General features: G+C 40.8%; 1 protein-coding gene across 5 annotated transcripts in view; it reads left to right on the plus strand.

Moving 5' to 3' along the window:
- The window catches only part of DPP6 (dipeptidyl peptidase like 6), a 544,191-nt gene that overhangs the window by 491,695 nt on the left and 24,592 nt on the right, over positions 1–27,904 (plus strand). For all 5 annotated transcript variants that reach the window (XM_048324150.1, XM_048324219.1, XM_048323990.1 and 2 more), the window contains exons 10-16: positions 649–746; positions 4,599–4,722; positions 5,564–5,602; positions 12,369–12,476; positions 13,041–13,132; positions 14,818–14,865; positions 16,736–16,854. In XM_048324150.1, coding sequence (XP_048180107.1) covers positions 649–746; positions 4,599–4,722; positions 5,564–5,602; positions 12,369–12,476; positions 13,041–13,132; positions 14,818–14,865; positions 16,736–16,854 — 628 coding nt within the window. The remainder of the gene's footprint in view (positions 1–648; positions 747–4,598; positions 4,723–5,563; positions 5,603–12,368; positions 12,477–13,040; positions 13,133–14,817; positions 14,866–16,735; positions 16,855–27,904) is intronic.

The following is a 27,904-nucleotide window of genomic DNA, read 5'->3' on the forward strand; positions in this document are numbered from 1 at the left end:
TTGGTTTTAGAGATTTGCTGTGCCTGAAAGACAGAAAAGACTTAAGAGCCAATCTCCCCTCGACTGCAGAGACCTGCAGCGGGTGCCCAGCACTGACACAGCTCTCCACCAGCACAGACTCACTGCTGCTGTTATTGCTGTAATTTCCTGCTCTAAAGCAGTACAGGGGTGTCTGCTGCAGTCATCCCTTCTGGGTTTCTTGCTTTAAGCACTGATTGCCTAAGACCTCACATGCTGGTCCAAATTGAACCATAATTCAACAGGAGAGATACCCAGATATATGCAGGTTTTTTGGAAATCACAATGGCTCAACCCTTTTCCTATAGTACAAACTGAATCAGTATTTTACTATATCAACCATCATCCTGTTAGAGAACCTTTTGTCAAAAGATGCAGGAAATAGCAATATAGTAGAATTTCTTACTAAGGGTACAAGAGTCCTGAGTAAAATTGCCCCTTGTTTGTGCATACCAACCTCCACACCTCTGCACCACATCCCCAGATTTGCAGTCTCCCTGTGAAAGACCACAGCAGTGCAGTCCATATCCCCTTCAATGGGAGTGCTTTTTATAATCCATGGGGATATAATAATTCAAAACCATTCTGTGTTGTATATTATATGGTCATTTATTAATTTTTAAAATCTAGGTTGGAATGGAAAATCCAACTATTTCTTTGCATGTGATTGGTCTGAATGGACCCACTCATGACCTGGAAATGACTCCCCCGGATGATCAGAGAATGAGGTAGGTGCTTTCTCACCCTGGGATACTGGCCCAAGTTCCCTTGGGGTTTTAGATCAGAGTCTGACTTTTTTCAAGATCATTTTACAGTTTTTAACACCAGACCTTTCTCTGCTGCTATCAAAAAGTTTAATTTTGTGTAAATCTGCCTAATTTTTTTTTCAAATTATTTGTCTTTTTATCTGTATTTTATAGAACATTATATTAAAACAGGTTTACAGTTAATAACTTTAAAATAACCTAAACCCATTTATGCAAAAGATGATGTGTGACCTGTGGCCAAACAAAATGGGCATTTGCCTTTCAAAAGTACAACTTCACCTGTGTACAGCAGGTGGGAATTCAGGATCACAGTATTCCCATCACAGTATCAGATTGGTGGCACCTGAAAAACATAATTTCTCTTTTGGTAGCATTCTCTTCAAACAGAGAAATTCAGAAAGGTTTTAATTACAGCAATAACTTCTGACTGCAGGATCCAAGTGTTGCTAATAAATTTGTTCTATGTGGTTATGGGTGGCTGTAATTTATTTGGTTGCAATCAATATTGCAAAATGATGCAAAATACATCATAATTAATTAGCTCCTGTATATTTAATCAAAACCACAACCATTGCCATCTCTAGGGATGATAGAAGTAGTGCTGTCAGAGCAATAGGGGTGCACTTTCATTATGTGTATGTTTTCTGAAATGGGAGGATCAGTGTGATAAAATTTCATTGAAATAGGCAAGAGGGATGTACTACACATTCAGTTACAGAAGGGAGTTTCAAGAAAGCAGGGGAAGCTGGTGATAAGGATCTTCCAGCAGACACATCCTATCTGAAGCATTTCAATGTGCTCAGTGCAGATGATATATGGACAGAGTGGCATTTTGTGTTCTTTTTATCTGGAGCAAAGTGATTTAGTACAATTAATAAAGCTGATGATAAAGTGAAGATATACCATGGCCTTTTTTCCTTCAAAATTGAAAGAAGACAGAAATTTTCCACAGAAAATGGATATTTTTCAGTTAAAAAAAAAAATAAAAAAAAAAAAAAAAGAAAAAAAGAAAAAACAAAGCAAAGATGATGATGGGAAAACATATTTGGGGGTGAAATGCACAGTATTGATCGCTTGTTGTTTTTAAATTTCTTTCATTCTGAACATTTTTGTCAAGTTTTCTCCAATGCCATGCTTTTCTGTAAAAATAAAGAAAGTGAAAGGAAGGGGTTGAAACTGAAGGGGGTGGAAAGTAGTAGTATAACATTTAATGCCTGACAGGCATTTTTTATTTTGGTGAAAACCACTGGACCTCAAGAGTTTCATCAGCAGATGGTCAGAACTGGATCATGATGCAGCTTATTTCTTATATTTGCATCTCTGGTGACAAATTGAGGAATGATGTTATCTCCCTGGAGTGCAAAAATCATCCCTGGCCCTTGCATGGGCCAGAAGCAGACAAATAATGGAAAAAACTCAGACAGCTCCAGTCTGGATCTGAGACAGGAGTTGTCTGTGCCCCAGGGACCATGGGCTGGAATGCTGCCTGTCCCTTGGCCTGTAATAAATCACTGCCTGGTCTTTGTGGTGTTTGTGGCTTTGTTCCCATGGTCATACTGTAGGTATTCATATTGTAGAGTTGTTGGGGATGCCTGCCTCCAGGAATCAGCCATGGACAGCTGGGGCATGAACTGGGGTGCTGCACAGTAACCAGTCTCAGATGATTGCAAACCAAACCAACAATGTCTTTACTGGGATGGCGAAATCCATTGCAAGCTCAGGATGGCTCCACCCTCCCTGACAGGGCTCAGACAGGGTGTCCTTTCCCTTTTGCTCTGATGTAGATGTCTATAAACGCAGCGGTCGAGTATCTGTGGGTACAGATGTCGTTCTATGGAAGAAACAGGTTCTCCCTTAAATCAGCTCCATATAAAAAGGGACAGGTTAGGCAGAGAGGGCTTGGGAAATGCACTGACTTCCTGTGTTCTCCCCACTGGCTGCTTAACCAGTGCAGCTGCAGAAGCAGCAAATGTTTAAAATTAGCTGAGATGAATCACACCTTCTTGTCTCATTTTCCTGTGCAAAATGGGAACCATAAAGCTTGGTTGTCCTATAGAAGAGATGTGAAGGGAACTAAATGAAATTAAAGACTCCACACTACTCAGAAACTGGAATAATGACTATATGCAGTTATCTGTGGGCTGAGTTATCCATAGTCTTGATGGCTGGGAGAGGCTTCAGAGAGAAATTGAGACTCCATGCCCTTCTCTGGGGTTGTAGGGAGCACCTTGATACACCTAAAATAATAATTTAAAGTTCCTGATAAAGAACTGTGGCTCCTGTGTTCAAACAGTGAGAGGGATGTAAAAATGAATATATGTCCTTGAAACTTTAAATTGGATTTATGGAAAAAATGCTCCAAGCCACAATAAGTACTAAAATCAAGTTCCTTTTCTGGGGAGACTGAATCTGCTCAGTTCATTTTGGAGAGAAAGAAGAGACAGTTATACAGTTTAATTTTGCTGTGTTGTTTTTTTCCTCTTAGGGCCTATGCTGTTGCTGATAAAGAGTAAAATTACAATTTTATTTCAGGCTCTAAATTTTCAGACTGCTGTTGTCTCACCTGGGCATATCCTTTCCCCCAGTGCAGTAGATGTAAGCATTGAGGCCTTTTGTTTCTTTTTCCCCCAGCCAATTTCAGGCACTAAATATTACTGAAAAGCACAAAATCAATTTCCAACTTGTTCTTTTTCTAGACAAAAATCTTTGTGCTTTTGCCCTTTCTCTTCAGTACATGCAGGAGCTCTTGCCAGAACATGAAGGACTCTCCAGCGACACAGCACGTTATTTCCAATGAGAGCAACAATTCCTTATACATATTTTATAGCAAACAAATGAACTAATAAATTTTTTATAGACTGTATGCTGTAAAAAGTCGTATTGTGCTTTAAGGATGTCTTGGCCCACATAGCCCAGCAGTTTATCATAACATCACCAGCTTTGACGGTTCAGCCGGAGTTGTGCCGTACAAATGAAGTGGTGGAGCCCTGAATTGCTGCAGAGGTGGATGTCTGGTAGCACCATGCCCTGGCTCTAATAAGGCAACCATCAGTGAATTTATTCCTGTATTTTCCAGCCCAGCCTAAGTGGTTGCACTCCTCACTATTGTACAGGACTTTTCCTGAAGATACCGATTACAGGACTGTGACTCCCACACCCACGATTTACTCCAAGCATCATCACAACCTGAATATGTCCAGCAATAAGATGGTGCAGGGAGTGTGGGAGGGTGGTTTTGCTCATGCAAACTATCTCTGCTCATGTCTTTATGGCAACCAACTGCATCTGCTTTACAGAAGCCCTGTGTCACTCCAAATTCTGTCCTTCTTACTATTTGTCTTTTAACGCAACACTCCTGGATACTTTGGTGTGTAGTTGGAATACTCAGAGGCCATCAACTTTTCGTAAGCATAAAGAACCCAACCATTGATAGTGATGGGTCTGAGTCAGCTCAGTTTAGTGTGCTCAGAATGAAAATAGGTTGCAATTTCTTTTCCACCTGTGCATAAGTTTGTAGCTCCGGGCAGTTCAATCCTTCTCGGAAGACAGAATAGCTTGAAAGACTCTTTATCTCTGTATTCGTCTCTTCTTTGAAAATAACTTCCAGAAGTGGCAGATAAAACACCTGCACAGCCCTAAAAATGTCATTTTTAGGGGTTGAAATCCATACATAAAGCAGCCTAGAGACATCAGGACACGATGTTCTTTAAAACCATCAGTCTCTCCTGAACTGTTTGCCTGCATCAGCCCCCGACTGCTCTGCCATGTGTATGGCAGCATTGTGATTTGGTTTGTGCATGTCTGTGTTTGCAGGGACTACTACATCACCATGGTGAAATGGGCCACCAGCACCAAGGTGGCAGTGAACTGGCTGAACAGGGCCCAGAACGTGTCCATCCTGACGCTCTGCGACGCCACCACAGGGGTTTGCACTAAGGTAGGAGAGATTAGCACAGCAGTCACTTGCCATCAGTGTTCCTAACCCATGCAAGGAGAAAGTATTTAAGTTATTTTACATGATGAAAAGTCAGCTGGCACACATTAATTTAGGCAGACAGAATATAAACAATGTTCACAATTTTTAATTCTTTTTCAACACCTAGAAATCCAAAAACATTCTGTGTGTGTGTGAGGGAGAGTGATTACCTGTCTTGAAATACCTGTATCCTCACACAAGCTCACACACCTCAACAGTTTGCAACCTAAATATCTTTGCAACATCCTAGCTGTGTTATATGTATTTAATGGCATTAAAACCAGCTCATGCTTATCTACACATGCCTTAATTGTAGTTAATTAATCCCTTCTATAAATGCAGTAATACAAATGGTGTATTGATATAAAATCTGGATTAGCACATTCCATCATTTAAACTGGCATATGTTTCCACTGTGTAAAATTGTTCTTATACATCCATCCCTTGAAAAAAATGATGCAATTCTGTGCATAGAGCATGGTGAGAATTTTTTTCTTAATAATTTTCATTTCAACCTTTATTTATTTCTTAAGAAGCTTTATTTCTTTGGGGAATAATGTATCTTGTGGATTTATGTGTTTTGTCTGTATGAGTAAAATGCTTTCTTGATCTAGTGAATGCTTATCCATCAGGGAGGAAAGTCAAGGAAAGCAGCCACTTCATTCCACTCCAGAAACAAATATTTGAACAGTTTCTTTGTATTTCTGAACAACCTTTCAACTACAACCTGACAGCTTCCTGCATCAATAGGCAAAATATAATATGTGACAAGTATGGTATTAATGATCTTTTTGTGTTTCAGAAACATGAAGATGAGAGCGATGCCTGGCTGCACAGACAGGTATGAGTGATCTTCTCCTTGAGGTCAAGGTTTTGGTAGGATTATTGTTTCATTGAGTTTTTCCCCAAAGAGAAAAACTGATTTCTGGCCCTGAGAGAGATACTTGGAAGATGGCATCTACTCTGGTAGGTCCCACTGTTCTTAGCCTGGAATTTACTTGTATTTAGAAGAGATGAAAGGCTGATGTTGGTAGAAGACCACTCACTGGCAGTGTCTGTAGAGGACTCATCAGCCTCAGAGGCAATCCTTCATACCCTACCCTCATGCTGATGGTGATTTAAACACTGTGGTGGTTGTTTTCTGGTCATTTTATTAAGAGGATCTGTGTCCATTCAGGGACAAAATCATGCAGATAGGCTGTTAAGACAGTTAAATATCATATATAACACTTGCCCAGGAGTCAGTTTGTGACCTCAGATTACATTAAGTTGTTCTTGAGAGAGAAGCTGTGATCTCAATTCAGCCACAACACTGAACTGTTTCTCTAGCCTTGTGTGAATGCCAGATCGGGAGCAGCATGTCCCATAATATCTTGTATTGTATGTTTTTCCAAGTCCAGGATTAAGGCATTTCAAATTTTTGCCACAGCTTGTTCAGAGGAGCCAAGAACCTGTAGAAATGACACTACATCCGTTCACAGCAAGAACAATGCTCTCCTGTGTTCCAGTGGCTGTCCTGCAGCAATGGGCTACGTGTGATGCAGATGAAAATCGATTGTATATGGGGAAATAGATTTTGTGCTCCAAGCATTTCAAATAATCTTTTGCTGATATCGAGTAAAAATGATGCTGAAATAGTCTTTACATTCATAAGGACCATATTGGCTTGAGTAGGAAACAAAAGCTTTAAAGACAAGCCAAATCAAGGGAAAATTAAATTGCCTGGATATTGTATATTTAAAAAAAAAAAAACCAAAAAAAACCCCCAGGATTTATTTATTTTATAAGTTTGAGGACAGTAGTAATCCTTTAGTTGCTATGTACTGCAGTATAGTAGAAGTTGTGGTTTATAATATTAATGCAGTACAGTGGAACTTGTGTTTTTACGCTGCTCTGGTTATTTAGTCACCTACCACGTGGACAGGCATTAAAAGATGGTTCTTTATCCTCAATATCTGAAGTAAATGGTCTGTCAGTCCCTAATGGGCCTGCTCTAGGGAAATACATTTTGTTTTACTACATCTCCAAAAAGCATATACTTAGTTTGAGAGCACATACTTAGTTTGATGTTAGAGAAAGATGTTCATTACAGCCAAATGAGTCAGACATCTCAGTGCTAAACTAAAATAACATTTTCTATGGACTTTGGAGACATTTGATAGCACCCTTCAAAAGCTTTTGCACGAGTCTGAAGAATTATATAGCTCTTTTGCCTCTATTTCTGACAACAAAATTACTTAAAATTCTAGTTTTGACTGAATATGATTACTGGGATAATTGTATTTTCTATATTTGCCTTTTATTCTATGACACATTAATCTAGATAACTGGAAAGGTATTTTCATGGCATGTGTGTCTGACTATGAGGATGATTTGAAAATGTTAAACGCTAGTTTGGGTATACTAACCTCTTCCAGAAGGAGATGAATTGCACACCAGGCAGCTGCTGAAGGAGCTCAGGAGTGTGGCTCAGCTCGGGATGATGACTCCTTGGTTGAGACATTTTAATATAAGTATTTGCAAATGAGCCAGGTGCTCTGTCCCCTCTGGAGACAGCCAGGGTGGTGGCAGTGGGGTCACACAGCCAAGGGACCCTGGGCAGGGTTCAGCCCACCACAAAGACCTTCTTTGACAAGTGTCCCAATTTTAAATCATTAGGACCAAGGAATCCAGCTGCTTGCCTCATTCTTTAAAATACTCCTTCAAAATTCTCCGTGTGCATGGTTTGAAAAGCACACATAGGTTTTGCCTTTTTCCCAGGAATTTAAGTGCATCCTGGAATTAGGGACAAACTTCACAGTTGACTGGGGGAAGGAGACGAGGAGAAGATCCTCACCAGGGACGTGAGGAAGTCTCCAAGGATGACAGGGTTGACTTTTTTCAGCTTTCTGAAATCCTGGGAGTTCTGAGATAAAGCATACAAGGCATGAATTTGAATTTTGTTGTTGTAGTAGTTTGATGACTCTGTGGCATTTAGCAGTCTGCCTACAGAAGGTCATAGTAAACAATCTCATGTTTCCTTCTGGGCTTCAGTTAGTGAATACATTTTATGCAAGTCCAAAATCTTTAGAGAGCCTCTCTCCAACACAGGCAAAGAGAAATAAGGCAACCACTCCCTGTGCAGCTAAAAAATAGGATAAACTACTTAAAGTATAATGAGAAATACACAGTATTTACACAGGTTTTGCTAGAAAGTATCTGTCACTCTTTGTCAGATGAGGTGGCACATGTTCACTAAAACTGCCCAGGGACTCTGGAAGTTTATACTTCTTTTATTTATATACTTGCTTGTGCACTTCTGAGCCCAAGAGCCAGACTCAACTTCACTCATACTTTTGCTTAAATACACAAATTGTTTGAAACACTAATTATAGCTGTAAGCAATTTTGTTTCAATTTTTGTGAGGAAGCCATTTTCCAATAGTACTGGGGATGGTCATATACAGGCAATGAGTCAGCAAGGGAGAAATCAGACGATATCTGAGCACCTTCTGAAGATAAACTTTACTGGCATTTTAATTGGTTTATTTATTTAATTGTGCATGTGGCCTGAAAAAAATTTAATTATAAACCAGGGTGCAATTGCAACTCCACCAAAGGCTGCAGTCTTTCACATTGACGTTGACAGGACCAGGAGATTACCATAAAATTATTTAGAGACCTCTAACCTCCAAAACTGCCCGTGTGGGCTGGCTGCCCTCCCCTGATAACAGTTGCTTTGGGTTGCATTTTTCTTTCCAGTCCCTATTTCCCCTGTGTTTCAGATGACCTCAGTCTGAAACTGGACTTGCTCTCTTAAAAGGCTGAGATGTTGAAAACCTCGCACCATTTTTTTTACTACTCCCTTGCTTTGATCCTGCATAACCCAGAAATGAATCTTACATGTAGTTAATAGGAGGCATGAAAAGAGATTTTTAAAATAAAACCAGATTCCAGAGGAACTTACAAACAGGACCCACTTTTTTCACTCTGTAAAACTTTTTTGCCATGTACTTAGCCCATAACTGACCTAATTTTGGCCTAAAGACAAAGGATGCAGCAGAAAGAGGACCCAGAGTCCCATAACTCCAATACCCAAATTCCTCTGCCAGAGATAAAAAAGCAGCTTCTGGCTACAAACAACCTTTTTGATGCTTAAATGGAGAGTCCCCATTTCCTCCAGTGGAGGGGATGAGCACCCAGACACATGGGATCCTCTCCAGCTGCTGACCCTGATTTTGGTGCAGCTGCCCTGGCTTCAGAGATGGCCATTGGTGTGGCCAGAGATGGCCTCATCTGAGCATGGGGACAGGGATGGAGGATGAAGCTCAGCATTGCCCCAGGGGCTGAGTGCGTCAGGAGATGGAAAGAGATCTTCCCCCTGTGCCCTAAAGAGGAGGGGACTGCATTGTCCCATTAGAGTCGGTGCACACTGGGTGTTTTCTTTGTTGGATTTACACAAAGTGTTTGCCAGTATGCAAGGGGTTAAAAGGACTCGTGTCACACCTATCTGCTTATCAGAGCTATGGGACTGTGACACTAAAAGTGCTGGGACATTTCACTGAAAGAATAAATGCCCACACAGCAAAATCATTAATGCTGGGATCTGGGCAAAGGTGGATCAGACAGAGAGGGCAGGAGACTGCTGAGGAAGGGAAAATGCATCAGAGAATCAATTGGAAAGGATTCAGTTACTCAGATTAATTTGTTTCCTTCTTAAAACACGAGGATGAACCAGAAAATAATAATTCTTATGGAAGTATAACTCTCAGTCAGTAAGAAAACCAATATGCAAAGAATCTGCTTTGCCACTGATTTCTGTGAGGAAAGTGTGGAGTCCAGCCAAGAGCATGTGAGGCACTGTAGAAGAACAGGAGGCTGGGATTGTGTTGAGCACAGACAAACCGGTTTGTAGCTGCAATGTGTGGTGCTGAAACATGATGATTGTTTGACCCATGATAATGCGTGCGTGGTTTTGGTGGAGCTGTACTTCTGTGTCCATGAATCTTTCATACATTCCAACTCAACCATAAATCAGATAATTTCTCTTTCAAACTTTTGTCCCAGTGAATATTTCATCATGCAAATCCTCGAGGTTGGAGACACTTGTGCACTCCCCACCATCCTGTATGCACCTTATCTTCCCCTTGTTTTACCCGAGGAGTCTTCCTCAGCTGGCTGCAGATCCAGTGATGCTCAAACACAATTGAATTCACTCTTCTTTTTTTTTTTTTAATTTTTTAATTGTTCTTCTTTACTCCAGGACTTTGAGCCTTTCTCTAAGACCTACAGAAGCTCCAACTGCATTTAACACTGTCCCCTGACCCATCCCAATTCTGCTAAACTTGGGATAAGCCACAGAGGCACTCCTTGTTTTCTTCTCCTGACCATTTGCAGATACATTGACTTGAGTTGTGCAACTCTGAGCTCCAGCACTGAACCCTCCAGGAGGTTCAGAGCCCTCCAGCAGCCTCCCATTACCTTCTCTTTTCCAATAAAACTGAAGTATTTGGTGACATAATTTTCTCATATTTCACCGTCATCTACAACAAAAAGACTACAGACATTTGAGACTATATTCATATCCTTATCCTTTAATTATGTATTAATGAAACATGAGTTTGTTCAATCCCTTTTTGCACCTACTGATACCAGCTGTGGCCATAAACCTCCTGTAGCAAAAAACTTCCACACATTCCATGCCTACTGCACAGTAAAAGTATTTTCTTTTACTAGAACTAAACTGATGTATTATTTTCAAGGAGGGCTGTTCTGTTCTAGTGTTGTGGCATTCAGTCAATAATGGTCAACCAAAGGCTCAGACAGCTCATATCACATGCAGAATATTTTAATTAGGTAGCTCCCTAAATTACAAAATCCTGTTCCATGAGAATTTCAGTCTGTCTCCTCATTTACCACCTGGGATCAGTCATCTCTGTCACAAAGTTCTGACTGCATTCATGTGTTGTCTTTCCAGCAACAGGAGCATGCAAACAGGGTGCCTTGTAACATCAGCCCAGTGCTAGAACCTCACACCTGTGCCATGAACTTCTTTCCCCTGTAGCTCTGAATGAATCTCAAACTCATCTGCACAATGCCTGCTCACGCTGGCAGAGACATATTGCTGGAATATATAATGCAGGAGGCACAGATACAGAAATGGGGGGTGAACTCATTGCTACCTACCTCAGGAAAGGAAAACCTGTCGAGCAGAAGGTTTGCCTGAGTTATCACAGTCATTATTCAATGAGGTTTCTCCTGTCATGAAAGACATTTGGAAATAATATAGAGTTTCATGTTTCAGGTTCCAGAACAATGTCAGAAACAAACGAAACCATTACTTCATAGATTTGCAACAAGCTGCAAATGGGCACATTTTAAAATATACTGAAAACCTAAGCAGGGGAAAATAAAAGAGAAAAAGAACAGTTTGAACACCTAATAGATCCCTGACAAATCTGATAAATAGTGGAAAAGAATTAATCAGTAAAGAACAAAAGAGCAAAGAAACATAGAATAGGAATAATGGGTTAGCTTATGGGAGGTAAAAATGTTTATTCCTTTGCTGTGCCATAAGTCTCCCTGTGTGGCCAGGTTCCTGCTGGTTCAGTGTGGTATCTTGGCATGTGCCAAGCAGAAAATCAAGATATTTGATTAGCACTGAACTGCAGAGGACCCAGAAGAGGCTGGCAACAGTATCCTTGTTGATTGCCCTGGAGGAAGAAGGGTCCACAAAGCCCAGCCAAGAAAGGCAGGGCTCATCCAGCCACAGAAAATCCTGATATCACAGAAGAGCTTTAACAGAGGTTCAGCTTTTTATTTACTCCCAACTAGTCGAGATTTAGAGTTAGCTTCATGTAGCCAGTTCTCTTGGTACAGTGCTCCTTTGTCCCACCGTATGGACCATCCTTTGCCCTCCCTGGTAATCTGCTGTTCAACCATTTCATGCAGCAGAGACTTCTCATGTGCCTCAGGGTTCTTGTTCACAAAAATAAGACTCCCTTCCAGGACATGCTTGCTTGCCACATGTGGTGTTTGATTTTCCTTCTGCTGAGTCTCTTCTATCTCTGGGTGAAAGTTCCAGTCACCCAATAAAAGCCAATCACCACATTCACCTGGGAGCTCTGTGCCAAAGAGAGTTCTACAGGAGATCCTCTCCTTCATAAATAATTCAGTGGGATAAGCATTTGTAAGACAGTAGGAAAAGACAGCAGTTAGATGCTGTTCAGTTGTGTTTCCTCCAGGACAGGAGCAGAGAGGTTCTTCCAGCAGGGTAAACAGGGTTTGTCACACGGGTACTAAAGGCTGTATTCCAAGTCCCCCAAGCAGTCAGCTGTATATGTGTACTTTTGGCGTTGCAAATGGGAATTGACTTTGTAGCTGAGGAACTCGCCTTGCTGCCTGTCTTCCAACAGCTGAAAGGTGTCTGCTTTCCCAAGAGCAAGAAGCAATAATCCTCAAAACTTTCTCCAATTTTCAGCAGGCTCTTTGTTTGCCTCAGCTTGTTGTCAAAGAGCACTTTCTGTTTTGCTGTGAATTAATTTCACAGGGTTTTGGAGTGCTGAGCTAATTCTAAGTACAACCAATTAACAATTAACACTAATACACCTAATTTTGCTACTTATACAGAATGAAGAGCCCGTTTTTTCCAAGGACGGTCGGAAGTTTTTCTTCGTCCGGGCCATTCCCCAGGGAGGACGTGGGCACTTCTACCACATTGCCATGTCATCATCACAGGTGACGCACTGCTGCTGCTGTGCTGCTCTGGGTCTCACCTGAGGCAGACAGCAATAAAAGTGGTGTCTGTGCTTGCAGCAGCGAAATGGGGAGGTGCAGATGTAGAAAGGTCTTGTGCATAAAATAAAACTTCCAATGATGCTTTATTGGGCGTAAGATAACGTGAATTTCCAAATGAAATACTTAGAAGAAAAAGGTCAATCAACTGTCTCTTTCCAAGCATTATTATTGTTTTGGTTTGGTTTTGTAATGCCACCTTAGTTGTAGATAAGCAAATCGCCACCCTGCCATAAAGGACTAAATAGAAGCGTGTGGGCACACTGGATTAGAGGAAAGGGTTTGAAGTTGCTCTGTGCTGAATTCACCTTATTGTCTTCAGTGGAGTCATGGTTAAGATGATTCTGATTCTGTTTTTTCTATGCCTGCAGATTCACAGAAATAGCAAATGTAGTGGTAGAAATTGCGGATGTATGGTGTATTTTTCATGGGCAATGGAGCCAGAAGAACTCCCTTTTTCATAAGTTTTAACAGTAAAGAAATCTACTTCTCTTTTCTTTCTGGCAGCCCAACAGTAGCAATGACGACTTACAGGCTATTACATCTGGAGATTGGGATGTGACAAAGATACTGGCATATGATGAAAAGAGGCAGAAAATGTAAGTAAATTTTGGCCTGACAGATCAGACTTTGTTTAGCCCTGGGCTCTGAGGGCTAAACAGGGCTCTCAGTTACAAAGGTGTTGTATATACGCTGAAACCTGTGAGCATAAGGAGGTGGGGATAAGAAAGCAGGAGAAGCTGTCTCTGTTTTGGCTTAACCTCTCACACCATTACATGTATCTTGTGTTATTTTGATCAATCTGTACAGTTCAAACCTCTCTTTCTGTGACTATTAAATAAATTTGTGCAGAGGAGTAATTTCTCCTGCTGCAACTTCTAATGTTAGCCTCTGTAGGAAAGAAGCCTGTTTTCATCAACCACCTAGTCAGTTTTGGAAAGATTCCTTTGTTGACCTGCAAAAATACCAATGCAATGGGAAAAAAAGAGTATTTCGTTAGAATTAGAAAAAAAATTTTAAAAAAGAAAAACAAACCCACCCTCCTTCACACTTGCTCTTTATGCTACAGAAGTAAAATAACTTCTGTAAACATTCATTTTTTCAAATACACTTCAAGAAATTATGTAAGAAAATATTTAGCTTTCTGAAATCAAATAACAGATTTCTTTCCAGACAAAATTTTAGGTGGATATGAGGTTCTCACCTCTCAGTTACTTAAGGTCACTGAACAGTTGAGTAAATAGTTTCTGGAATACAATAAACTTTGAGTGATCATTAAGAGCACAGTTCTTCTTCAAGATTTTGAATGCTCTCAATCACCAATAACTTCAGAGCAATATAAAATCATAGAAACACAGAATCACAGAATGGCTTGGGCTGGAAGGGAAAGATCTTCCAGTTCCAGCTCCCTGCCATGGGCAGGGACACCAGGTTGCCTGTCAGACCTGGCCTTGAGCACTTCCAGAGGTGGTCTAAGCAGCAAACTAGCACCAAAGTCTTACTGGCATTTTAACTGGCCAGTCAAGCAGAAAATACCACACACAATTTGTGCAATCAAGATGTGTGCCTGGGCAAGTGCAGCTTGTTGGAAGCAGATCAGCAGGGATGAATATCCTTCCTGACATTGTTCACCCCATGGATGCTATATTTGCTCCTGTGCTTTATCATTATCTACATGAAATGCATCTGGAGGATTAATTCAGACCCCAGAGGCTGGACTGAGGTCAGCCACCTCCTGCAGCATCTTTCCTTTACCTCCAGAAGCTGCCACTGCACAACAGAGCTTGTGTTGTTTATCCAGAAAGGATAAAGCACTCACCACAGTCTCAGGACAAAACAAGGACAACAAAGTGTTCTTCAGCTTCATGCTCTGCCTTCCCACCAAACCCTGGTTAGCTGTCTATCTGGGCATAGAATAAAATGTGGCTAGAGAAGTAAAAGCTTCCTCTAGAGGAAGAAGAAAGGTCTTTAAAAGAAATTCTGAGCCATAAAACTTGAAGTAAAAAGGTGGATGTCTTCCACTTAATCACTTGATCCTTTTTGATCCACTGATATGACCAGTGTAGGACCCAAAGTTTTCCATGCTTGTTTTAACTGCAGTGCAGTCAGCAGTGGACTTTCTTGAGCCTCTCAGCAATGTGTCCCTCTGTATCTTTTTCTAATTCAGTTTAAACCTTGCTTTTACAAGACCATGAAAATGGCAATATGAGTAAAGGTGTTGTTGCATGAAATACTTCTAAGCACCCTTCTAATGGTGCAATTCACTTTTGTTTTTCCCCTCCAGTTATTTCCACAGCACAGAAGATTCGCCAAGAAGGAGACATTTATACAGGTATTTGCTTTACTAACTTCATATACAGAATTTCCCATCTCTTCAATTTTACACGAATCATTTCTTAAGTTTTTGTCTTTAATGGCATTGCAAGATCTTTCAATGTGTCACTGGAAAAGACAGAACAGTGTAACCATAGTGAACAAAATGCTTGACACTTTGAAATGTTCTACATTAAGAAATTTTCTCATATTAATGCAAATTTTAAATTGGTCTCAAGATTGACTGTCACAAAACTTTCCAACAGAACTTCTTATACTTGAAAGAATTCAGAAATACATAAACTAATGGTATAAACTGTTTTTATACTTTCCAATTGAGGTTTTGAGAAATTTGGTAGTAGCTCACCTCTTGATGAAACTGAAAAGCATTAACAATATTTTATGTTTAGAAACCTTTTTCTGCAGTTCCAGAAGAGTTTGGTATCCTCCCTAAATGTATGAAGAGCAAAAGGCTGGCTTTACAGCAAGCTATTGCTAGTGTTGCTATTGTGAAGTATAGTGGAAGCAGATTATAAAGGGGAGGAAACACAAACTTTTAAAATATTTTGGAATCATTGTTCCATTTGCCCTATTTTTGTTCTCAGTCACCCTGCTGCCATCACAACATCAGCGATGAGGGGCAGAGCTGGTGACGGCTTAAGCGGATAAGGGACAGTCAGTACGTTTTCCTTCTCTCCCACGACATCATACCTTTTTTTTTCCTCAGTGGGAAGGAAACTAGAGCAAACTAAATTACCTTTGGTTAAATAATTTTTTCCTTCCGAGACCTATATGCTTGTTCACTGCACTCCACAGTTTTTTGAGAGTGTTTATTTCCTTGAAGAAAATTTAAAAAATTACATTAACTCTTCATTTCTATTGAAATGAGAAGAAAACCTTGCTTTAAAAACTGAGTCCAGGCACAGCTGTTCAAGAGCTGCTGGAATGAGTCAAAGTGCTCCCCACCCTTCCTTGTCTTGGCATCCATCTCACCCTGGTGCCTCATCAGCCTCATCTCCCCACACAGATAACTGAGAAAGAGCAGATGAAGATCTGGTTTTTTGTGTTTGATTTAGTAGATTTAATTGGGATTGAAGTTAGAGATAAAATCTGAGCCTAAACAAGAACCCATGATCTGCTTATTTCAGTCTCTGTGATCCTAAAAAGGTTGCTCAGCCTCATCTCTTGAAATGTTAGCAAAAAACACTCACCTGCTTTACAGTCATACTGGTTAATATTCCTGAAGTTTCAAAATGCTATAGTGGTACAAAATGTTATCTATTAACATTTGCTAATAATCTGTAATTCATTCTTAAAAATTCAGTGGACTCCTAGCAATACTTGTGAGCGAATGGGCAGGCCACATTACCTTCTTCAACAAGAGATCCCTAAATTCAGTCTTTCCTTTCTACTTGGAGGTTATAAGAGCAGCTATTTAAACCTGTAAAAAAGCCTTTGGCCTCTAAGGCAGCAGCTAGAAAATCAGACCAGTGATGCAACCAGTAAAAAAGTTAGAGAAAGCAATTCCAGCTCTTTGTTGTCTGTTATAATATAAATAAGTGTAGAAATATTGCTCATTTCATCCACCAAATTATGACTTCCTCTTGTGGAATTGCAACCATCATTTTCTTTCAAAAACTATACCTTCCTTCATAACCACCTGACCTTGCAAAATGACATCAGTATCCATTTATATATTCTCTATTCAAGCAGGAGGGGAAAAAAAATCCATTACTGCTATTTAAACTCAACCAAATGGAAATACTTTGTCTCTTACTAATGTTGGACACATTAGATTTATATTCTTGTTCTAAAGTAAGGTTCAAGTAATCTTGCTTTCAAATAACGTTTGCTCAGTGACCTTCATGGAATTGTATTAACTTTTTCAGTGCAAGCACAAATGGGAACTTCAACAGGAGGTGCCTGTCCTGTGATCTGATTGAAAACTGTACTTATTTCAGTGCATCCTTCAGCCACAATCTGGAATACTTCCTCCTGACATGTGAAGGTACGTTGGGTTCTGTTATTGTACTTGCTGTGCCTCAGGGTCAGGATTTAGAGCCAGCACTGATATCTTTAGACAAAGAGATGCTTTCAAAGCTTTACTCTTGACATTTTTCTTTTCTTTTGTGTTTTTACTTGTAGCTAGAAAGCAAATATTTACAACCTTTTCCTGTGCATACGTGCATAGAAGGTAGAGGTAGATTCCTCCAGCCACAAGTATCCTTAAGGGAAAGTAACAGCAAAACCTGGAGAATATAAAACATCAGAAAATTTATGAGAGAGAAGCCAGTAAGGTGGGGTTTACTGTGGGTGACAGGGACCGAGTTCCAGATACATCAACCAGTACTGTGAACAGAGGGCTTTAAAGTTACAACAAGAAGACAATTTGCCAAGAAAAGGCAGTTTACAGAAATGTGCCTAATGGACAATGTAAGTACAGAATATCTGGTGCTTCCCCACTCATTCATCATAGATTTACTTTAACTTGGCATAATCTGCAGGTCCAACAGGAATTTCCTCTTTTGAAAATGCCTGAGAGTATCCAAGAGGCCAAGGATAGAGGACATTGCAGAAGAGTCAATGAAGTTTTTTCCAGCTTTGTTAAGACTAAGTGCAGATCTTCACAAAACTTAATCCTATGTAATTTAATTCTGCTTAATTATCCAAAATTGCACACACAGTGCATGCACACCAGTCATCTGCTCCTAGGATTGAAGCTGCTCAAATGGCTGCATGTCCTCTGAAACAAGGCTTGAAATCTGCAAACAGGAAATTCCTTATTTTCAACAGCTCAGGAGAGAAGTGAGTAGGTTTTGATGGGATATTTGCAAGGAATTCTTTACTGTGAGGGCAATGAGGCCCTGGAACAGGTTTTCCAGAAAAGTTATGGGTTCCCCATCCCTGGAAGTGTTCCAGGCCAGGTTGGATGGGGCTCTGAGCAACCTGGGATATTGGTGCCCACGGCTGGGGGACATCAGGGGTCTCTGTGGTGATGCAGGGGCTGCCCCTTCTCTGACTGGCAAATACCCATTGCTGCCAGTAATTGTTTGTGGTGAACACCAAGGGTAAAGAAGGAATATTTGAGATGGTAAAATGGGAAATAATCAAGACAAAGTGGGGAAATAGAATGGTTACTATACTATAAAGTAAAACAGCTGGACTAGGACAGCTGTAAAAACATGTTTTTCCCCTGGAAGGGAATGATAGGCTGCATGTTGGAGGCATTTAAAGGTATTAAAAAAATATCTGGCAAACACAGTACAGAAAAATAGCATTAACAGGGTATTGCATTAATTAACTCAATTGACTAATTAACTTAATGGTCTTACCTGTAAATATGAATTTATAGCTATGGCAATTATACACAGAGAAGTGTCATTTGTTAATAAACATTCAGTTCTGTAGTAAATATTACATTTACAAAGTTCCTCTCTTTAAAAGATAAACCTTACTTATTTTTCTTCTTATTTTCAAGAACAGCTGTCAGAAGCCACCAGACAGTGTCCATTTCCTTTGCACCAAGATAATTGTTTAACCATAATGAGAATCGTTTGTGAATAACAAGATTCAGGTTTATAAAGGGCCTTATCAACAGTTATGAGGTGATAAGTTTTTGATTACATTAGATCTCATCCACAAAAACCTGCAGCAATACCTGAAGAGGTTAATGAGTTTTATTAGTGTGCACATTAATCCAGTACACAAGATGATGATTTTGCATAATGAACCATGGGCCTGATTCTCAGCTGCTGTACACAATAACTCAATTATAGGGTCATTAGGGTTAGATGTGTTTACATCTGCTGAATATATCTTTGTCTGAATTTTCATTATTCCAGACTAAATCCTCAAACTGCAACCTCACTGTAGCACAAATACAGCACAGCTTCATCTGTGGAACTCATCTCAGTGTCTCCATTTAGATACCTCCAAAAAAAAAATGTATACATGAGAAAATACAGAAATCTTGGTAGAATTTCCATTTTCAGTGAGCTTATAAAAATATCAGTCCATTGCATTTGGTGGAGTTATTCCTTATTTACATGACTGAAAGTGAGAGGTCTTTCAACCTATTTGCTTTCAAGCAGTTTACAGGAACCACATTTTTTTTGGGCACTTTTCATGTTGGGTCCATCTAACTTCAGATGTGTGCTATGGGTGCACTTGCAGCTGGGACAGCTCCCTTTGGTTCCTGTTGCAGCTGACGTGAGACAGGTCAGTGTAAACCTCTGTTCTGGATGAAGTGCAGACTTCTGGATAAAAATATCATGCTGTCAGGCTTTGGTCATATACATAGGTGTTGTGGTTTCATGGAGAATCACCTGGATCCACTAACAGGAGAATTCCTGTTCCACAGCTCCTCAGACTGCTGAGCCAGAGCTTGGCCATGCCTCAGTTCCTCAGGGTGTTGGCTTACTGCTCACAAGCACTCATGCTCTAGTATCGTTTTGATTAACAGGAAATCTTATTTATTCACGTGTACATATAACCCATAAACGGAAAAACTCCTTGATGAGGATATACAAAGGGAGCCTGCTTATCCTGATCAACCAGACAGAGCAAGCCCACCAGGGTGAACAAGAGTTTGCCTTACAATGTCTGCTCCCCAAGGGCTTCTGCCAGGAGTGCCCATCTCTGCTTCCCAAAAAAACTCCACAGCTGGAGCTGATGTTCAAGACCAGACAGTGTCAGACAGTACCTGTGGCTGCTTGGTACTTTCTTCTCCATAATATGTCTAACATGCATAAATTTGTATATAAATATGTATAAAATGCATAAACCTCCATAATATGTATAAAATGCATCAATATGTATAAAAGCACCCAGATCTCAGGTCTTGCTGTGTACTCAGTGACTGTGACATGAAAATGTGTGCTCATAGTGATCACTGGTGTACCCCATGTCAGCCTCATATGTATCTTTGAAGGTGGCTAAATTAAATGATTTTTCTCCAATCAAGCCTGTGGTACCTTAAAAAATTGTATTTTCTCAGCTGTCCACAGAACAAATGCATGGGCAAATATTTATGGCTTGAAAACAATTTCTGTACTGACAGAGAATAACTTCCACCATACCTCAGTTTCACTCTGTCCTTTCCTTTATGACCTTCTGTTCTAAATTTCATTGAGTTTAGAGCCACAGACATGTCTGTGGCTCAGCTGAACTTCTCTACAGTGGATGGCAAGGTTTGTCGGATTTGATCAATCAATCAGTGCTTATAAAATACTCTGTGATACTTAAATGAAGGGCAAGGGAGAGGGAAAATATCTATTGTAAAAGAACCCCAAAAAACCAAGAAAGGTCTGGCATTGCTCATTTGATCCCAAAGGTCAAGAGCTCGAAGTTTTCTACTCACTCTTTTGGTGCTTTAAAGGCAAGATATAATTGCCTTAAAAGATTTTTTTCTGATCTGCAGAATACATTTAACAGCTTTGCCACTTGGCACAGGCTGAAATGAGAGCAGCATGCTGTAAAAAAAGGTAACCTCTCTTGAAAGAGGACAGTGTAATGCTTACTGTCAGGAGGCAACATTTATTGCAATCAGTCAGTCCCAGAAGGCTAGTTACCTTATTTTTCATCTAATTTTGTGTGCTCATAATCGAATTACTGTAGCAGGAGCTAAGGAAACATGATGCTTTGCAGACTGCTGTTGGATTATCTCCTCTAGACACGGTTGAAAAAGCAGTATCTGCTTGACCAAGGTCACTCCTACTGTCATTTTCACCATAAAATATGGGTTTACACTTCTGCCTCCTCTCATAAACCAGCACAGGCACCTTGACTGGTTCCCTCTAAGATAAACAGAAATAAAATCTGGATGGAAGTGGTTTGCTATTTCATACAAAAATTTAATTGAGGATGGATTTTTCTCATCTGAAATGAGATGTAAATTTCAGTTGCATTGAGAAAAGGATAGGAAATTGCAAATTTTGGCTGTGGGAAGAAATTTATTCCTGTTTCTTTAGTGGGACTCAGACACGTAGGGTGCAAGCCTGAATGACCCGAGCCAATAAAGCACTAAGCTATCACATTTTTAGGTGATAGTTCATTCTCCTCTGAAGGATGAAGCCTTACCAATTATTACCACTGTAGTCAACTGTGCAGTGTTTTAATATTTCCATTGTACATAGATACACTTTGTCTTCAGAGACTCCTTCCCTCTGCCCCCAGTGTAACCCACCAGCATTAAAAGTCAATTCCTAATGAGGTTGTTCACGGGGAAAGCAAGGGAAGCAGCCCTTTCTGTTGCAGGATAATTGGTACTCTGACACTCAGGTGCTTTGGCTGCAGTGTCTTCACTCTCATAAAAAAAAATCACTGAAATCACAGAGAGTTCCAGTCGGACTCACAGAACTGGCAGAGGTTTCCTGGAACCTGGAGTTCAAGTCCCTGATGTTGCAGACAGTGGTGTTGTGCATCCTTTACATAAGGTGCTCCTTCTCCATCAACTGACCTCAGCCAAAAATCTGATCCTGGCCAGCTCAATGTCCCTGGGGAAGTGTGAGGTTCCCCACAAAGGGTTAATGCCTTCTGGCTCTGAGGCAAGAGGAATAGAGAGGAAGACCTCTGGCCTGTGCATACATCTCTGCAATTGATGACATTTAATACACAATGAAAACGATGGGGGGAGGGCAGTGTTGTTCATGGGATGCCCACCAGCCTGATAATTAAAGTTCTCCATAATCATGCTTTATCAGGAAGGGATTAATAATTTTTAGGGATGTCACAAAGAAAACTGGAGGGGAGAGGACTGTAACAAGGGCTAAGGGAAGATTTGTCTCATGCCTGGCATGGTTGCTGGTGATAGAGAAGTGCCTTGGCCACTACACTGTGTGTTATTATTCATTCAGTTAGGGAAGAAACAGCTTTCACTTTGAGGAGGGACAACAGTGCAACTGAACAGGAAACTATCTTCTTCTATAGCCCTTCCTCCTCTTCCAGAAACAGTAAGATTGCTTTGTTTCAAAATGCCATAAAACCACTATTGTTTATCCTGTCTCTTTGAAGATTATCTCTGCTGGAAGCTGTGGCTGTGGCTGACTGGCAGCCTTTATTGTCAGTCTTGTGCAGGCCAAATGACTTTAAAGCTGTCTCTCTCTTTGGAGAAAAGAAAACAGACTCATGTAAGAAAAATGTTAAAATATTGTCACCTGATTTGGCCGTCCTCTCTGGCAGTTCTCAATAGCTTGGCCTAGATGCTGTAGATCATTAATGACAGGTAACAGACATGAAGTCATTTCTGCCTTTCCTAGCAGGCAACTCTGCAGCTGTAGAGCAAAATTTTATCTTGTAACTGAGCTGTGTTTGATAAAATACCTAAAGAACCAATACAAAAGTATATCTGCTTTTCCCCACATGTGTCCTCTGAGCCAGCAATAGCAACAACTCTGCAACTGCACTCCTGGCCCTGAGGCACTGAGAGGTGCCAATAGGCCTGGGAAATCTTTAAAAATAGGATTTATTGCTATTACATCCTGCCAGAAAAAAATCGTGTTTCAATCCCATTCACAGATAAAATGTGGTACAAAAGCACTGATTAGGAAAACTTCACAATTTAAGGATCTCCTTTGAGAGTGATTGATACTAATGAAGGAGAAGCACAGCCAAATTAGCAATGATCTGAGTCAAGTTCCTCATGCCATTGGACATTCATTCATTCTGTCTGTGCTTTTATGACTTTTAAAGACAAGTGCTGCAAGTTTTTCCTCTACAGAGGCAGCCTGTAGCTGTAAACTTCCCAGCTCCTTAAATTGTGTCTTGAGAATTTAATTATCTTCTTTCCTCTCACTTGGTGGAACTTGGAAGCACCATCTGGAGATGGGAACCCTTAAGAGCATCACTTGCTGCTTTCACTTAATAGGTTTGTGCTGAGCCTTAAAAAGTGATTTTGTTATTCCACATTTGTTTTATTTTCCAGAATTTTGCTGGAGTCAGTAAAGATTTTCACTACCAAGTTTCATCAAGTGATCTGGCTCTGCTTTGTGGCAGGTTGTCCTGACTTTGCTTTTAAACACATTTTAACACCATAGAGCCTGGAGCATGGTTTAACAAGGTTCAGCCTTCCGCAGTGGAGAGGTCTAAACCCACAGTTTGGCATCTTTTTGGGTATCCAGGTTGTTCTGCCCACTGATGTAGACACAACACAAGCTCTTGCCCACAGATGACAGAAGTCTGAAATGTTTTGTAGTTCTGGAGTTTACCATAGACAGAGAAATTTTTAGTGTGGGTGAGTCTAAGTCACAAAAGGCGTTGAGTGAAATCATTGTTTTGTGATGAGGGCTGCTTTAGGAGAAGCATTTCTCCTTCTAGGGACCAGGATCCAAACCCACGCTCGTGTCCTTGGCCAGTGCCATCTCTCTAAATCCAGTCAGTGATTGCTCACTAGCATTTCTCCTGATTTCTTTGAATGGGAAGGGAATTTTACTAAAAATCACAATCCAGCACTCCTGGGCAAGGGAACATTTAATGGAGGCTGGAGGTGGTCAGAAAAGTGGGAAAACTGGGTCATTAATGCTGCCTCATGTGCTGCATATCCCATGAACAGCATGAGATAAGCTCAGACAGCAGCTGGGTGGGTGGGAAAAACCTTTGAAGCACCAGCATCCAGGACCAGCACCATTGGCATAGCTCAGCTCAAGATTTAAACCCCAGGATTTTTAATTTTTTCTTAAACATAAAATTCTGAGCATTGTTTCTAGTATTGTGGCTATACTTAATGTCATTTCTGCATAAAGACATTGACCTTTTTTGAGGAGACATATATTTTGGAAAATCTCCTAGTGTTTTATTCTCTCATGGGATTACCAACTGATTTGGAAAGGCTTGAACGCGTGCCATAGAAAAGCTAAATTAAAACCAATAAATCACATGGATTTGTTGATGAATATCCTTACAAAGTAACATTTTCTTTTGTTTTGCCCATCTACTTATGGGTTCAGTCTGCTTCATCTGCACTTTTTGTAAGTGGCTTTGGGGAACTTTTTCCCTGAAAACACTTAAAAGATCACTCCTGTGAAAATTTTGTCTGTAACATTCATCAAAAAAACAGGGGCTGTACTGATAGAGACTTACTTTGTGAATAAAAGTCTGAATCCTTTCTGCCTCAGGACAGAAGATCATGACATTTGTCTTTCACTGTGAATGAATCAAATCACATTTTTCTTCAGTTTCTCCATCAAAATGAGGGGGCCATGTCACAGAGATATTTTTGGCAGCAATTTTTACATTTATGACTCCTTGAACAGAAAGAGCTTAATACTATTTAATATCTCGGGAAAATCCTATACTGATATTTATCAGGATACAGGAAGAGGGAGTAGAAGTTTTATTGTTGGCAAAATAAATACTGCACTAAGTTTTTAATTTGAATTATGGAAAAGTATGAAAATTCTTTTGCAACCTTTCTCCAGATGATCATTTTCATGCTTTTACCAAGTGGGGAGCAGAGGTACAGTGAGAATAAGTGGTTTGCCTATGGACATGTCTGGAGTCAAGTATCATGACCCCCATTTCCTTCCTCATATTTCAAAACAGTACCCCAAGGAAAAGCAGCACTGACTCCTGGAACAGACCAGAAATGTGTCTCCTTCTGCAGCCTGTCTCCATCATGGATGGTGGATAATTAACCCTCTTCAGGATTTTTGCAATAATGTACCCATCAGGGACGTGTTCTGCCCAGCTCCTGCAATGAGAGGTTGGCTCATGCCTTCAGGCAGGAGAATAATGAACCTCTTTCTACATCTTCCTGAGTTCCTTCATTTAATCAGACCTTTTAACCTGTGCCATTTGGGCCAGGCCTACCATCCCAGGAAAGCAATGGAAAATCTGGAGATGAGAATATTTTTACTAACTATGGACAAGCAGATGTAAATCAATGATTCACAAAGCACAAATTTATAAGGCAGTGTTTTAAACCTCTCTACATTGCCCATATATTGCCTTAAATATCACGTAGAAATGTTGTGTGTCACAGTGTCCTCAATAACATTGCTGGAACCAGATTGTAATTAGCAGTTGTTATGCTCAGGTAAACATCAGTGCAAGCCATAACAGAAGTATACAGCTTAGCTCTTCTCTGAATATATTGGGCTATTTATGAACTATAAAACAGCTCCATATTTAAGCAGATACATCTGCAAAAAGCAGGTGGGTTGCTTTCTTTTTTCTCCTTCCCATTACAAAATAATCATGGTTTTTGTATAAGGATTTTCTAAATCCTGAGTTGGATGTGGACACCTATGATACATACACTTACAAACAGGGTTTTTTTACAATAATTGTTTTAATTTGTTCCCCCACATCCAGACATGGAAAATTCCAAGACACATTTGGTAACAGTGGTCTGAGAAGTCCTAACCAGCTGCCAAATGTTGGTCAGGACTCACGGGTTTGGTTTTTTTCTGCTGTCACGAGCTCCTTTAGGGAGCTCAAGTCAGTCTTGGAGCTCCAGCTTCCTAGAGAGGTGTTGTGAAAATAAAGTCCATTACCAACTGCAATGCTCAGGTGTGCAGTGACAATAAGGGGCACAGAGGCTCCTAGACGGATCAATTTCCAGAGTGGTTTTGAAAGCTTTGGTGAATCTTCAGTCTATTCAGTGCAAAGAAACCTTCCTAGCACAGAAACCCAGCCATTAGTATGCAGGAGAGCACTCCTGTGACAAAACCAGCATGTAAAGTGATTAAATGGTACCAGAGTGAGGAGTTAACGAGGCATGGCCGCAGACGTTTGCTGGTAGCGCGCGGCTCGGCCGCAGACGTTTGCTGGTAGCGCGCGGCTCCACGCGACGCCTCATCTCAACAGCAATCCAATAACGAGCCTGTAATTACACCACGGGCCTTAAGAAGTGCAGGGCAAGTCCTCCCAGGTGCTGGATGCTCCTAACTCCCTCCAGCCACAGCTGGAGGCACCCACAGCAGCAAAGAAGCCCTCAGTGTGTTGCAGGATGGGGCTCCAGCCTCCTGTGCCCCCACAGCATTGCTCAGTGCCTTCAGAGACAGGCAGAGATCTCTTGAACAAGGGTCTGGATTCTGAGTTATAGCAGCACTAAAGCAGTTATGAAAAATATAATAACTCATTTTGGCTTAAAGCACGTCATTATGCATTGTGTCTTCACAGCTGTGAAGTGTGTCAGGGTCTGGGAGACCCAGTGCAGCTGCAAGGGGAAATATCTTCCTGTGGCTTTTTTTTGCTTGGAGAGTCCTCAGACATGTATGTGTGTGCTGTTTGCTTCTCGTGGGTGATATGGAAGTACAGAGCTTCTAGGAAGGATTTGAACAGAGTAAAAAGTTTGCTTGTCAAATGCTACTGGGGCGATGTTTCATTAGGAGTGTTTTCTACCCTTAACACCCAAGTTAAAATAATAGAAACTCTTTTTCTTGCTTTTGAGAGATGAAGAAGCTGAAGCTCCTATTTAACATCCCGAAGTAACCACTTCATTGTGACTTGGAGCATCTCTGGCAGATATCCAGGGAAAGCTTGTGGTTATGGGTACAAATATCTGAGTCCAGGGTCTGAAAACAATACTAAATGCACCAGGAGGAAATACCTACATTTAATCCCTACTTAAATTTACTTAGGTAGAAAGCCTGCTACCTGGCAAGGTTTCTGAAGCATATGGGTTTAGTGTCAACTAATAATGTCATAAAACTGCCCATCCTGGTAAAGGCAAAGCATCTTAGAGAGTCTCACTTCCTACTGGAATTCATGCAAATGCTTTCTAAGTGCAGCTGGTCCTGCTAAGAGGGCCAGAGCTTGGCAGTTCAGATGACCTTTGGCAAATATAATGATAAATTAAGTTGTTGAGGTCTAAAGAGACTTAACTGGATGCTGAAATAACTATTAGCACTGAAAATGAGTTTTATTAACCAAATCAAGAGCCTATGGATATAAAAGTGCAATAGGCACACCTCGGTTTAAACAAATGTGAAATGCTGACCAGCTGGAGGCTGCAGCTCCATGTAGCCACGTCAGTAGCTCTGAAGACCTCAGGCAAGGCTGAGAGCCAACTTAAAATACTTTTTTACTGCTGACACCATAAGCAATAATTCTCAGGTGGTGGCTGGGAGGAGGAAACGAAGGGAAAGGTTGTTTCTACCTCCTGTCCCCGACAGGTTGTGCCTCCCTGTGCCCCACCTCGCCTTACTGTGAAATGCAATAATCCCCTATAAAGCTCCTCATTGTATTTTTCATCAGTACATCTCAGAGGAACACAGCACTGCCTGTCCACAAGGACTGGAAGACAAAGTCAGTGCAGATCCACCCTCTGTCCACCTCAGGGGCTTTTTCACCAATCTGCTGCCTGTGCCACAAACAGGTTCATTCTTAGCTGGGCCCAGGAACTGAACTAAATGAAAATTAAATAGATTTTTTTTTTTTTTTTCCCTGCTGGGATCAGTTCTAGAAGCTGTTCTGCTGCTTTACTGGATGATTTCACAAACATTTCTGATCTTGCAAGGGAGTGGGATATGATGGGATGGGACCAATTGGCTGAGGTAGGGATGGGAATGGACAATACTAAATTCAGTGTCCTGGGGAAAGTGAGTGAGAATTTCATCATTATGGAAACATAGAATACCCTTAGTTAGAGGGCATCCACAAGGACCATTGAAGTCAACCAATGTCCCTGCACAGGACCACCCTAAGAATCATTTAGAAGTTTTTTATGGGCCACCTAATGACTGCAGCCTATTACTGCTGCACTCCAGAGTCGACTGGTATCTATATTCTATATAATTCAAAAATAAAATACAGTTTTCATCAGTTCACCCAGTTTTAATGTTATTTTAAATCCCACCAAGTGCTATAATATACTCCAATATAGATTTTTGCTACTTGGTTCTTGGTGTGCAGGTCTTGGGGGCTCAGGTTTTCTGAACTATCTGAGCTGTCCTTGGCTTGGTTCTGGGTCTACAGCAAGGGGCAGGAAGCCAATATTTGACAGTGTGTGCTCTGGGGGTCTGAACACGGGGGTGTCTGTCCAGGTAGAGCAGGGCAGGCACCCCCCAAGAGGTTTTACTCTTGTGTTACCACCCAGGACTGTTATCCTGGCCAAAATA

The sequence above is a fragment of the Corvus hawaiiensis genome, chromosome 1 (assembly GCF_020740725.1).
Source record: "Corvus hawaiiensis isolate bCorHaw1 chromosome 1, bCorHaw1.pri.cur, whole genome shotgun sequence".
NCBI classification, from domain to species: domain Eukaryota; kingdom Metazoa; phylum Chordata; class Aves; order Passeriformes; family Corvidae; genus Corvus; species Corvus hawaiiensis.